The sequence below is a fragment of the Rhamphochromis longiceps genome, linkage group LG10 (assembly GCF_057381845.1).
Source record: "Rhamphochromis longiceps isolate RC_006_pf linkage group LG10, R_longiceps_female_GT1.1, whole genome shotgun sequence".
NCBI classification, from domain to species: Eukaryota; Metazoa; Chordata; class Actinopteri; order Cichliformes; family Cichlidae; genus Rhamphochromis; species Rhamphochromis longiceps.
The window spans coordinates 23,254,591-23,269,585 of record NC_140566.1 but is presented as its reverse complement, the minus strand read 5'-3'; the positions used below and the strand labels follow the sequence as shown (position 1 = coordinate 23,269,585).

The window sequence follows — 14,995 nt, the reverse complement described above, 5'->3', positions numbered from 1 at the left end:
TTAAACTGTTCTTTCCTGGAAGACAGACCTCTGTTATGATGACATGAGGTGATGCATGAATTGATGACTGACATTTTTATTTAACTTCTTCAATCACAACAGTATATTTGAACATACACAATAGTTTATTTTTAGCTTACAAACATCTGAGCATAAAGTGCTGACAAGGAACCCTGGTGTAAACATTAAAATGAAAGTCAGTACAATGTGCAGATTGCAGAAATATACATAAAAAAAATCAGTGGCTTTACCACACTCAGTTTTTCGACATCTGTGAACTACTAGACAGTCATTCAATTAAAAAATAATATTAAATAAATAAAACTAATAAATAAAAAATACACACATCTTACTGATCTCTGCAGTCAGTAACATTACACATAAAGTGCAAACATAATAGCAATTGTATAAACACACACACAAACACGCCTTTAAAATTTAAAGGCGTGAAATTGGACGGTCTAGTTCTGATTAGCGTCACCGCTGTCTCGGTGGAGTTTAATAAACTCGGCCGTCTGCTTCTTGCTATCTAAAATATAACCAGACACTGGTGTAAATTCTCGACTGTCTCATACTTCTGTTTAATAAGTTTTCTGTTTGACGTTTAGTCAGCTGTGTGAAAACCAAGGAGGAACCCACCCGGGGGATTAATAAAGTTTTATTTTATCTAATCTAATAACTTTAATCTCAGCCAAACCGATTTACTCACGAACAAACAAAACACTGAAAAAAGCCCAACAATAACATTTTTAGGTTGTCTAAGTGACTTATATATTACGTTTAACCCGAGCAGCGAAACTCCGCGGTGATCTGAAAATGATGTGCCGGGAGTTGTGCCGTTCTCGGCCGCATCAGTAACCCTCGAGCTCCCGGCTAGCTGTCGAGCTGGTGGGTAGCAGACGCCTCTGAAAACGTCGAAGCACTTTTGCAAATATGGGATATCTTGATAAACCGAGCAGATATTTGATGTTTACACAACTACTTTCTCGCCTGAAAATATGTTAAAAGTTTATTTTGTGACCCTGAAAGATTAGTATGAGTAATTTTAAAACTTAGTAGCGGCCGCCATTGCTGGAAACTGGAGTTTGGCTGGGCCGCGCTATGAATTCTGGGATATGGTAGTAATTTGGACAGCCTTCGGCGCGTCGCTGTGACGTAATCGGTCTACAAATGCGGCCTCAGGAGGATGCAGCCCATGAATTTGGACATGTCCAGAGTATAATCGCAGCCTTTGCGGTTAGAAAATTGCACTTGATCATGTCGCGATATTATCGCAAATGCGATATATCGTTCAGCCCTACTTGAAAGGTATTCGAAGAGTGCATATACCATAAAATATGAAAGTGTTGTAATTTTAATGAATTTGTTTCTGATCTGCCTCCAAACTTCGCTTTTGAGTGACCTAATGAGGTCATTTACGATATATGCGCTACTAAAACAACTGGTTCAGCAACAACAATAAAAAAATGAGTGGGGTCAAATATATGTTCAACATCACAGGCTTTAATTTTATTGTAATTGCATACTTCTGATCAGAAGATTATAACGCTTTGCTGTGAACCACGGCTAACAGACTTAAATTCAAATTTAGATATCAAATTGGCAGATAAACAGCTGGCAGTTTTCAGAGGCAGGTGCAAATTGTTTTCAGTCTAAACCACCAGAGTATGGCATAAAAATATGGAGGAACTGTGATGCTGAAAATTCATTTTGCATAGAAATCATGATTAAACTATGTTACAATCTTTTAGAATATCTGGCATAGATAAAAGAAACGGCATAAGCATGATAAGCTCAAACAGCTTGAGGGTTATTAGGATTTTCCTCTGCCCTTTCCCCCACCTCTCCCTTAAGTTTGGGGGAATTTGTTTTAGCAGTTTTTGCATAAGTAGATAAGATTGGATAAGATAACATTTGATAAACTTACATCAGTTAAAATTTAGTTAATGACAAAGTTAGTTTATGACAAATACCGTACTACAATATTTTATTGTACGGTAAAAAAAGTAAATAAAAAAACAAACAAAAAAACAGCTCAACTCATAAATCAATGTTTCTATGCTGCTAATTATTATATAAATAAATAGAATTAAATATATCTGAGATGTTAAAAACTGAATGTAGGTAAATATAAAAATCCCAAAGTTAAAATGGTGTTCAAAGTTTTTTCCCACCTTGGAATAAAAGAACAGCAGCCCTGCTGAAGAGTAATCTAGTTTCTCATATCTAAATAGTGTATACAGTTACAAACAAAGGAGTCTTAATTTATTTATACAGCATTCTCGAAAAGTGATCCTCAAAGAGACACAAAAGAAGGAGCAAGAGATCCAGTTCAACCCTGTTGAATGACGTATAATTCAGTTTAAATCTTATCAAAATTGAAGCCTATTCCTAGTGAAATATAAATGTGCTGAAATACAGATTTTAAATTACCCTTAAATTTTTACGATGCAAGATAAGAAGGATCAATAAAGCACAAGTCAGTTACATTAACAGGAATTATGAATCTTGTCTAGACAGAAAAACGCTGACCAAGCTGAACCCAAACTTCAAGCGTGCTCCACCTTTTGCTTCTGCTGTAAAAAATTAACAGAAATTTGGCAGTCGAACCGTGCTGCACCTAGACGAGTTTTAATCCGGGCAGTAACACTGAAAAAACAACTGTGTCGACACAGGAGACATTTGTATTCCCTCTAGAGTTTAACCGCCTCTCGTTGAGTCAGGAAGACTGGATTAAAGGTTATCGCAGACTAGATGACCCACATTTAGGCAGACAGGCAGCACAAAAGCAACACAGCTACAAAAATATCTCACAAACAAACAAATCCAATAACTCTCACTCTCAGAACCGAAGGAGCACACCATGGCACAGTGCCCACACTGCTCTGAGGATTTTTTATATATTTTTTTTTTTTTATTCGGCGACGAGCAGGAAATTCCTCCAACTCGACTCATCAATAAGAAAACAAGTTATGACACGTCATTTACTATTTACAATGCCTACAAAGTCCAATTATAATTTTTATGCTGAACTTTCTACTGGTCTCCAAAATTCCCCAATTTTCCTGTGTTTGTTTTGCAATTTGAAGGCGACAGAGTTATGTAAAGAGAAAAATGCACAAAGACTGTAGAGAGAGGTAACAGATGCAGTAGATAGGGATGATGTCATAATGTTTAATACTTGTTTAATAATTGTCAACGTTCAGCTTCAGTCAAAAATACAACTTTTTTTTTTAATGCCTGTGACATTTGTGTTGGCAAACCATTATCAAATGCTGAGATTTTTTAGGAATGCAAAACAAAGTGAACTCCCCTTTAACGGGAAACATAGCTAGCATAACGCAACTGAGGAAAGTATGCAGTTAATGTGTTACTAATCTGATTTTGAGAAATGGATGAGGAAATGCATCAGGATTTCTGTGATTCAGGCTCTGAACAACAGGTTAAATCCTATGTTGCAGTACAAAGTTTGGTAAAGTCAATTGACAGCTGAGAAGTTAGGATATGCGTAAGGAGCACAAAAATTTATATAAAACGATTTAATGCAGCATTTCAAATCACCCTGAAAGATTCAGCATTATATCAGACAGCCACCACCCAGCACTCCCACTGTCATTATCATTAAGACTGTTGGCTTCTTTCTCTAACCTGTCACCCAAATGTATACTTGCATGCTAGGGGATGTTTTTAGTGTGCGGGTGACGGGGGTGCTAAATGAAGTGGTGGGACTTTGCTCACCACCTCCACAAACCAATTTCCTGTGGAAAACCTTGTGATTCTATTTGCAGCATGTAGACATTTCCAGTGCCTATAGCTTTTGCCATTTGGTCTGTCTCATACGGTTACCAGAACCTGGTGCTTTCGCATGTATTATGATTTTAAAACGTTCGCGAAAGCATCGCCAAGAAGGACATAAAGTGTCACAAACAAGCCCCATTACCATCTCCCTCCAGTTTTTCCAGGTTCAGCTACTGTAGTTTGCATTGGTAGGTTAGTCATCAAAAGAAGGGAGAGGTTAGACATGTGACAGAGACAGCTATGCACTCTCAGGATTTTGAATCGCGGTGATGATAGTCATTACATTACTAAGAATAGGTTATTGAGAATACGACAAGAATCTTTTCGGAGTACAGGTATTCTATACCAAAAAATGTTCCCCTGCCCAGCTAGCTTTGTTCACAATGCACAATCATCTCACAATGAGTAACGAGGCATTTCTGAGTCTTTGTCTGATCAATTAAGTATGTTGGTGGGTGTTGTGCATACAAAGCTTCTCAGATTAAAAGTAAATCTAAGAAGTCAGTGAGTGTCCAATCATCCAAAAATTCTATTATAAATTGGAAAGCCCACAAACATTTTCCAAATAAATCTGGCTGAAACAAAAGCCTTTTCAACAACGGTTCTTGTGAAAAAGAAAATGTAAAAATACAGGAAGAGAAGGAAGCAATACTCAAAGGAAAAATCTGAATTTCCCAGCGCAGACTAGTCATTTCAGAGACAGAAAGTGAAACAAAACTTTGACATTGTATGAGAGTTCCCATATACAGTGATTAATACATGTTAAGATCTATGTAGGCATTTAAAGATGACAACAGCAGCAAGCTGGCAGCCACCAAAATAGTCTTCAAAAAGGAAACAGCTTGGCTGGAACAGGACTACACCTCAGTTTAGCTCTTTGCACCACTCTGACCCTGTGCTTCAAAGACTCACAATAGGAACTAGAAAAAACAAAACCAAAGAAAGTGTCAGATAGCAAGACAAACAGAAAGAGGAGAATTGTAAAACATTAACGTGAATTAATATAACGTATCACAGAACATTTCAACACACTTCATATTACTCAGCCTGGATATCTGGATCCCACATGAACTGTCTGGCTAATACTAAGTACCTAAAATCAATCAGCCAGTAAGTTGCAGAGAAATGCAATGTTTTATACAGCTCATCAAACAGCTATTTGTACAGATATTAAGTAACCTGAACAAACAAAGCTGACTGAGGGTGGCATTATCTCGGAGATTAGAAATACAGGAACTGACACAACAGATGTGAAGTTGACCTAGTATTTGCCATAGTTTAGCGACCTTTTGTTGGTAGTTCCCGTTTTAAAAATTATAGAGGTTTTCGGTTTGACTCGAGTTTCCCAGCCTGCCGTTTATATAACAAGAATGTCTTCGGTCTGTGGGAGGAATCCCACACAGACATAGGGAGAACATGCAACCTCGACACAGAAAAGCCTCAGATGAACCTTCTTGCAGTGAGGTAAATAGTGCTAAGCAAGGCAATACAAAGAAATCCTGTTATTTTGCAATGTATAGTTCTATTTAAGATAATATACTGTACGAGAAACTGATCACGCTCAGCGCAATTACTGTTATTCTGTAAATAAGCAAGGGTGAATCTTGGCATACAGTTCCTTATGTTTGCAAATGCTAATAAATAAGTGATCAATGTCATTCAGTTTCAAGTTACCCCTTTTCTGGGCCTAAGTCTGATAATTACAGTAATGATGATGATAATTATTATTATCTTTAGACACAAGCCACTACAGATAACTGAGCTAATACATCTTATTATTCTCCTTGTTACATATATAAACAATGCATGGAAGAATTTACAGAAATAGTTTTTAAAAAAAAAGTATCAGACTAATAGTATGATTTAAAACATTTTTTGCTTTCAGGTGTTCGGGTGACATCTGTGTATTTAAGTTCACTAATTACGGTTTAAAAAAAAATCAGTAATAACTGTATTTGAACACGGTTAAGTATAATTTAGTGTTTTCCCCTGCTGCTATAGCTTACAATACTCTTCATGCTGAAGGTCATTAACACTGACCTATGAATCATAGAAAATGCGTCTAACTCAAGACAACTTAGCACAGAACCAATTTTAAAATTTATCTTTAGGCACTTTGTCTGAAGCCGTTTGTTGCAAAGACACTTCATTTGGTCACATTTATTCAGCTGAAACCATAAAAAATGCCAACGATAACACAGTTTGGCAGACATAAAATAGAATTTTTGCACCAATAATGTTATTTTCAAAGGACTATTAGCCAAAAACTTGACTTGGTGTGCAGTGAACCCTTAAACCTAACGGTCAAGTAGAAGAGAAAAGAAGAAGTGGCAGGCCTGTAAAAACCATGTACAGCATATAAACAGCATCTGAAAGTTGGAAAAATATCCAACAAAGACCTGACACAGGACCACAGTGATGTAGTTGGCCCTTCAGTTAACTAGTTTTCACTGAAGCCTCATCAGAAATAGTCTCAAAGGAAGATGTTAAGAAGCCATTTTTAAGGAAAGGAAACTTGGAGAAAAGGCTAAGCTAAGCCAAATCACACAGGAACTGGATTCAAATTCAATGGCAACAGATCTTACGGAGTAATTAATCAAAATGCGAATGTTTTGGTTCAAATCGTGAATATCTACAGAGAAGGTCAGGAGCGAGCTACAACAGTGAGTGTCTACAGCCATCTGTAAAACACGGTGGAGGCTCTGTCGTGATTGGGGTTGCATTTCAGCCAGGAGTGTTGAAATGCAAAATTGATGAAACTATGAATGCAGAAGATAACATCAGATTTTGATACACCATGCAATACCATCTGACTCTAAAAGCTCTTTTTCTCAGCATGACACTGAAAAACCCCAACAAAAACCCACAGTGGATCACTATCAGTTGTGAACAGAGTTTCCCAAAAGGTGGACCTCAGTATTTTTGAAGCAGTATGGAGTCATATTGGCTGAGAACGCTTTGGCATAACACTCTGTATTTCCATGTATGTTTCCCACTGTCCTTGCACAATATAAAGAAATAAGGAATGGTTCAAGACTTTTGCACAGCACGGTATATTATATACTATACAGTATATTGCTGTGCCTAACAACCTTTATAGCAGATATCACTTATTTTGGACCCTGTAACACATATGTTTTGCATTAGCAACTGTGGTTTTGACAGTTTATGAGAAATCTAACATGCATGCTCCAGAACTGTGTGTGCAAGGCATGGTTGCAAAACATGCTGTCAAACATGTGGTCTCTCTAATCTCTTGTCTTAAAGTTTATATTATATAATGCGCTGCAATGATTCCAGAATATATTTTCTAAAAAAATGTAAATAACAGTCTGTGACATATGCTGACTTTTTTTTCTTTTTTTAAACAGAGTTTGAAAACCACTTAACAATAACACAAAGCATCTGCAGTCCTCAGTAACAGTAACAACTACTTTATGATGCAAATCGCAACACACCCAACTGTCGAACAAAAGCATAATTTTCCTGTTAAAAAAGAAAAAGAAAAAAAAAAAGCGAAAAACACGCAAAAAAATAAATAAAAAATGTCTCAGCTTTACCACAATCTGCACTTCTAAAATGAATGTGGTCGTGTGTCTGTGTGTCTGTGTGTCTGTGTTTACGTGACAACTGTGTGTGTGTGTACAGCATTTGCATGCCTCTGTTAAATAAAGAGCTTTGAGGGGGCCAGCGAGGGTAAGTAGGTGAAGAGAAAAAAAGTGACTGAGTGACATGGTAAGGAGAGCGAGACAGCAGCACACCATAGCAGATATGTACACGTGGCCTCCCAGCTTCCCTGTGTACACTACACACATTCACACAAATACACAAACACACACACACACACACAGCTTGCTATCCTCAGCCGTGCTCTTACACACACTGACGCAGGCAACGGAGCAACAGAGAAGAGTTGATATCAGCTTTTTAACCCTTTTTTACTTTGCATGTCTCACAACATTTTAAACTTAGCACCACACAAATAAGAAGACTGGGAGGTATAACAGGTTAAAACAAGTTAAAACAAATGTCTCCTAATAAGAGGGTGTGTCATGCTATTTCTAGAATTGATATGAATCTTGTAAGTGCCTCCTTTTACCCTGGGCATGCAGCAACAAACATTTGTCTATTTGATTATCAGCTATGTAACACAAATCCTGTGCCAAGAAATGTGGTTGGGCCAAACTGCATTCAAACGGTGTCGAAAATTCCCATAGAACAGCTAGATGGCTTAAATGATATGAAGGTTGTAGTTGATATGATATATATGTGATATATGATATAGCCACCAGTCACTGTTTTCATCCCTCCGTTAAGATATGGCATGTATCACACACATAGCTGTGAAATAATACAGTATAATGTGATCTAATGCAAAAGCACTGTAACGTACAGCAACACTATACATTTCTATACAGTTCTGCTTCAGAGACGCATCGATCGACTGGCCAGGGACCCGAAATGGACAAATTTCAGCACTTTCACCCTGTTAATCACGCATATGTCTGATTACCAGCCAGTGTGTTTCATGCATGCACAGCACATGCACAGCAGAACAGGCAAATAGTTGTTCTCACACTCACAGTCTCACAGACTGAGCCGAGTTCTTAACTGTAAGTGAGGAAGACAAAGTAAACCACAGGGGAACCACCATGAAAACATTCGTAACAACAAACCTATGAGACTCTTATATCACCTAGACCCAGCTAAACATGCCCAATTTGAAGAAGCTAACAAATGGAAAGTGGCTAAGGCTAGCCAGAGCTTAGAGCCAAGCTTACTGGAAAATGAAGTACCTGAAAATTTTGTAGTGTAAATCTAATGCTTTACTTTATTTCATGTAAAAGCTGATTCATTTTGTTTTCGGGTTGTTGCTCATATTAAAAAAAAATAAAAAAATAAATCAATTTAACACAAAATGAAACATTTTTTTTAAATATTTAATGATTTCATATACTGAATTATTATTAGCCGTGTATGATTTAAAAGTTTTATTTTGAAATAATCATCCATCTATGTGAAATCGCATTCAAAATAATCAGCTTAGTGTCAATTAAAGTGTCACTACTAAAAAATCTAACCTTTCACACTTGGTTCATTGGTAAATCTGAAGTGTTGATTTAAATAATTTATACATCATGGGAACAGCTTAACTGCTAAATAAGGATATATAAATCGTATAGTCCAGTTATACTTGCATGGTCAGTGGACTGTTAGGTGAGTTTGTTTTTGCATTAAGTTGTTTGTACTGTAAGAGATTTTGCATTGCAGTGTTCAGGTCCCGAAGAGCATCACAGTACGTTATCACACTTCATGCTGGTGCAACAGGGATCAACACAGCAGGAAGTCGGTTACAAAAGTCCTGTGTCCGTGTTTAGCAATAAAGTTCACTACAGTTTATATACAGGAGAAAGACAGTGGCTTGGGAAGACTGAGACTTGCACTATTTACCAGAACAAAGAGATATGATCAACAGAAAATCAGACTGACGGAAAAGAGCTAGCGATAGCTGAAACTCGTTCATATACAACTTGTTTACAGCTGTCCTGAGCTAAATCCCTTAACAGGTCTTTAAGAAGGCCAGTACGGGCTCACATTATTACTAGACATTAATCAAACACCATCTTTGTACTTTCACATATAACCATGTAGACTCATAAAACTAAAAATTCAACCTCTATCAATGTCACGCTCTTAGTTGGTTCAGTTATCAGATAGTCTTTCCAAGCTGAAGCGAGGTGTGTCCACCAGACACTTTTCATGCTCACCAAGCTGCACGTACACATCTTTCTCACAGCGCTCATTTCCATCAAATTAAACAGGAGCACACTGCATTTTTAGAGATGCAAATAACACGTTTTCTAATAAATTGTGGTGGGATGACATGTTTAGATTATTTTGCGATTGCTCTCTAACAAGCAAAACAAAAACAAAAACAAAACAATAGAGGAAAAATACCAAATGAATAGTTCTTGGATACCGTATATGAGAACAGTTAAGCAATATAGCTTAGTCAGATATTGGAATCCAGAATCCACAATACTGTGACACTGGAAAACATAAGATCTCATCTGGATGGCTATTCTCACACACCTTCTCATATCAAGTCTTCAGTTAGACCGCTTACTTTCCCTACTGTCACCTTGCGCCTCGTCAAAAACAGCAAAATATTTCTCTTATATCAGTCTCCTATTCTTGCATACATATTATATGTAGTGTTTACTCTTAATTTACACTTGATTCAGATTTACAATGTGCTGCAAAGTGGCTGTATTAAGAGTATGCTCTGCAGTGTCTGCAGATGTGATGAGCACCAGACGCCCTGCATCCAAATGCTGTTAAGAATGTCACAGGGAAGCATACAACAGCTCCTGAGCATCTTTTCTGACTTATTCAAGTGCTTTTGTGTTAAAAAATCATCACACTAGAGGACATTGTGTTAAATGTTATGAAAAAACTGACTGAGATGTCAAGTTGCCAGACTGAACTTAGCATTTCAGGAGCTAAGTGAGCAGCACAAACATTTTTGTAGCGCAGTGGAAAAGGAAACGCTGCAATCATTGTGCTTATATACTACTAAAGTTAATTGACCATCTAGTGGACTAAAAAGCAGTAATTAGTCTTCAAAGTTTGTATTTAGAGAATTCACACCTAAGACTGCAGCAAATAACGCATTATCAACTTCCCTTCTCCTTACAATTAAACTTCTTTTTTCAAAGCACAGCCATACTCTCCTGAGTCAATACAAAGCCAATCATATGATGACTGAGAATAACGACAAACGTTGCAATGAAGTCAAAAGCAAACATAGTGGGATAAAGTTCAACCTACCTGGAGAAGCCAACAGAAAAAGGTGCCAAGGACGCGACAGGAGTGGGCCCATCATCGCTGCTCTGAATCCCAGATGTCTCTCCATACCTTTTCCCCCGGGCCCAGCCATCCCCCATCAGAGGCATGTTTGAGTACATGTCAAAAGGCTTCTGGTCTTGTATGTCCATTGTTGAGCTCAGGTTGGCTGTGTAGTGGTAGCCGGGCACTGCGCCGACACTCACAGGTGAGGACATGGGGCGTGGTCCTCCTCCGTGGAGAGAGCTGATGCCGCTCTGGAGACACTGAGGCTGGCAGAAACCATTATCCTGCTTCTCCTGTTTTATCACACCAGGGGTACAGATTTGGATGAAAGACTCATCAGGATCCTTCTCTTCCTTGATGATGATAGTGGAGAGAAGGGCCTGAGGCTGGTGATGCTGGGGCTGATGTTGCTGGTGATGTATTAGTTGGTGGTGCTGCTGCTGTTGTTGATGGGGGTGTAGGGCATGGTGTTGCTGCTTTGTGCCATTAACACTGGTACAGTTTTCTCCGTTACCCATGAGAGGCTTTATTTCCTTTGGCAAGCCACCGACAGGACAGCCACCACCGGTGCTCTCTTGTAGAATGTTATCCAAGTGTGCCACTTCTGAATCCAACTCAAAAGCACTGATTTCTGGCAGTGAGCTGGGAAGGTCCAGATCTTGCCAAATCTCTGTATCCTCAATCAGGCGGCCACTGTTGCCATCCAAATCGCATGGACCAGTGCCTGTGTGCCCACTATAAGTTCCCAAGTCTTTGTCCAGAGAAAGAATGCTTTCCGTCTTTATGGGGTGGGAAAAAAGGTCAGGCAGAGGAAGGTTGCCTAGGACGGAAGTGTCTGAGGTGTTAATGACAGATGTGGGTGTATCGGAAATACACTGGTTAAACAATGGCAAGCTGTCCCCCATGCCGAATATACCAATATCCTGTTGCTGCTGCTGTTGTTGTTGTTTCTGCATTCGAATCATTTTACCCTCCTTCATGTCTGTCCCCTCACCCAGAACATGATGCTGATGAGACTCAAACAAGCCTCCAAGCTCCCCCTGGCCATTGGTTCCACCCTGTCTATTGGGGGCCACTGTGGCAGGGGGCAGAGACCCAGGCAGATGCATTGCAGTCTGGAACAGTGAACCAGGTGTGTCACCAGTACCTTCTATCTCCGCAAATGTCAGGCCGTCGTCTCGATTACCATTGCGCTTCAGTCCACCCTGATCCATTTCTTTGTCCTGTGGGTAACAGTGAGGACAGCCAGGGTGAATCAAAAACACAACACACACACACACACACACACACACAAAAGAGACAAAATTTGCCTTGAATGAGATGACCCATACAGTAGATAATGAAGAAGCGAAACAAACAGCAAATCTTACTGAAATACTGATCACTGATGCTGACAGGTGTTTGAAAACATCTGCATTACAAAGTGGCGCTCTTTAAAAGCAGTGTTCCGCTGCTGTGCTTCTGCCTACGCTCTTCTGCTTCTACTTATTTATTTTTCATCTTTATATAAATGACAGCAGCTGAATGACCCCCTCCCCCAACACCCACACTCCAACAATGTGGCAGACACACAAATGGGAGAACACTTAAAACCGACTTGCAAAATCAGACCAGGGCTATTAGGCTTGCGTGAAATAAATGACTAAAATATGAGTGCTATTTCTAGGAACTGTGTCTTTTCCTCCGTGAACAGGGAAAAGAAGTTTAAGACATGCCCGGACAACTTGCGTTACTGGTATCCGCACCGTCAGATCCCCATTGAGCGTTTGTAACAACATGCATCCGTTGGACTCGGGAGACACTAAACCACGTTAGGCATCTGGCGCGAACGACTGCCTCTGCCCACTTGCAAGAAGGAGCGAGTAAATAATACATTCAAAGTCCAATTTAGAAGTTTTAAACCGATTAAAGCAAGGGTCGGTCTGGAGTGTTTCGCAGCGGTGTCCCTGAATAAACTATATATTAAAAATAAAGAGGGAACACAAATAGGCCAGCATATTAGCTCGTAAACTTCGTCGACCATTTGATACGCTGTAAATGTCAAAACCTTAAAATAACGCACTGCCGAATCGTGCGTGACGACCGGATAATTTCCGGTGATGTTTTGATCAATGCAAGTCGCCGGGGTCTTTTCTGCTAGATCTTTTCCAGCTCTTGAGCCGCAGCGGTGACATTCTTCCTCCGGAATACTTTATATAACATTCATAAACACTTTAAAGCGTCTAAAATAGCTATAGCACTGCAGTATTGTGCTTGAAGTCCAATGATTTATGAAGGGGTTTTTGTGGCTGCGCAGGATTTCCGTGCACACATGATTATTTTTTTCCTTTGTTTTATTGAGCATCTTACAGAAAATGCAAAAAATGATTTATGTTTTGGCCGTAAGGTTCAACAACTTTTCCACACCCACAACGCATTATTGCCAGCTGTCATGCACAGCTTCAAAACTGAAGCTAATGAGATCATGCATTTCTTTCCAACTTCACTTTGACCAATAAATACCAGTTGGATGCTAAAGTTATATATATATATGAAAAAAAAGAACTTTGGGATTTCCTGACTTTCTACATGGTACTCCCACCAAGCATGACAACACCATTAGTGCAACCTGTTGGTTATATGGGAAACTGCACAGGTCACACGCTTGCTAGCCGCAAAGCCTGATAAGCAGCTGGTAGGCTGAAGTTTGTGCAACGTTTTCCCATTTCTTAAACAAATTCTTCCGACCCAAAAGAGACGCTTTCCTCGAGCGCTCGTGGTGATCTGTCAAACAGAGCTGTCAGCGCGCACGACCCTCACCGTCGGCCTACTCCACGGAACAGCCCGTTTCACCCCTGCCAACATTTCTGCAGTGACCAAACGAGAAGACAAGTGTTTCCACTTGAAAAGATCTCATACCTGTAGTATGAGTACCTAACCTGTACTCCACCGGTTAGGTCATCTTTTAGTAGTCCAACTTGAAAAGAATGTAAGAAATGCCGCAACGTCCACAAGGTGAAGCGCTTGAATAAAACCCCTTCGTTGCAGTTTTGTTGTGTGGTGAAGTATCAGCTGTATTTGTTGCTGCCTCTGTGCCCGTATGGCAAGAAAACATTCTCCGCAATATATCTAACTGTAAAATCAACAGCCCGACGCTGACCCAGCTCGAGCTGGCGAGATCCGCCGTGTGCGCCGTTTCACGGATCACTCGATAACTTTTTAATGCTCACCACCGGCAGGAGGGGGCGAAAAAAGTGATCGATCGCTCACTGAACTCGGGATAAATCCGCAGGAAATCGACATATCTGTGGCGCAATGTTCTGCTTATGCGCCATTAAAAGCGCCAGTATTCTAAAGTTATATAATAGAGCCGCGATCCCTAGCGCGCTCAACTGCAAACTCAGGCACAGGGCAGGGCGATCGTTTAGTGAAATGGTGACAGCTAAAACAGAAGGCGATGCGCACTTCCTTTAGCTCTCAAAAATAAAAGCCTTCTTTGCTGCAATCGTCTTTACTAGCATTAAATGAAAATGTGTGCCGACTGCCGAGGTATTTACTAATCAACATAAATATCCGCTTTTTACAGATTGAAACGCACCAGCTTTTGTTCTTTTCATACTATTCTATTAAGGTTTATTCCACATCAAACCTTTTCGCTTTTAGTGTAAGGCAGGATGTCGTGTGTTCCCATATCCCCGTGTTTGTCTGTGCCACCTTGACGCAGTTGGTTTAACACTTGGTGAACGCCCCTTTGCCCACTGAAAACTGCTGTCAAAACGTGTCTTCATCGGCCCCTTATATCCACCAGGCACAGGACTAAGCAGACAGTTCTTAGGCCATATGACCTATGTCCTGCTACAGCTCCTCAGACATAAAATCAAGGCTGCTAATAACAATTACTTGAGCTTGGGGTTCTATTTAGAGTTAAGGTGAAAATAATAAAGGAGAAAATCTCAGATCAAATCCTTTAAAAGCCTAGCTATTAAAAGACTCGCCTTTCATAGTTCATGTCAGAGATTGATTAAAATATCGCAAAATCTTTTCTGCTATGAAACGTCTTAAATTGCAAAAGTACCTTCAGCAGACTGCTGAGGGTTCTTAGACACGCATATAATGCGTGTCTAAGAACCTATGAAATTCTTGTAACAAATGAAGTGTAGACTTGCCTGAAGCAACTTAAAATCTACTGACAGGCAAAGACCAGTGAGCGGTGAGTCAAACCACACCCCCTTCATGCACGGCCACGTTAGTGCTTTTATCAGGTTTTATCCCTAATTTATCCCTAATTTTGTATCACTGTCATTAGAGCTGAAACAGGCTCCCAGAGATAACTGGATAAAACTCACACTATATTGCTTTATGTTTT

At 39.6% G+C, this 14,995-nt stretch overlaps 1 protein-coding gene across 2 annotated transcripts in view; it reads right to left on the bottom strand.

Annotated features, from left to right (window-relative positions):
• Positions 1 to 14,043, bottom strand: part of LOC146660946 (glucocorticoid receptor-like) — a 61,539-nt gene extending 47,496 nt beyond the window's left edge. For both annotated transcript variants that reach the window (XM_085421023.1, XM_085421024.1), the window contains exons 1-2: positions 13,549 to 14,043; positions 10,630 to 11,873 (exon numbers count right to left, since the gene is read on the bottom strand). In XM_085421023.1, the coding sequence (XP_085277149.1) occupies positions 10,630 to 11,864 (1,235 nt within the window). In that variant the 5' untranslated portion in view covers positions 11,865 to 11,873; positions 13,549 to 14,043. The remainder of the gene's footprint in view (positions 1 to 10,629; positions 11,874 to 13,548) is intronic.
• Positions 14,044 to 14,995: the final 952 nt, after the last annotated feature.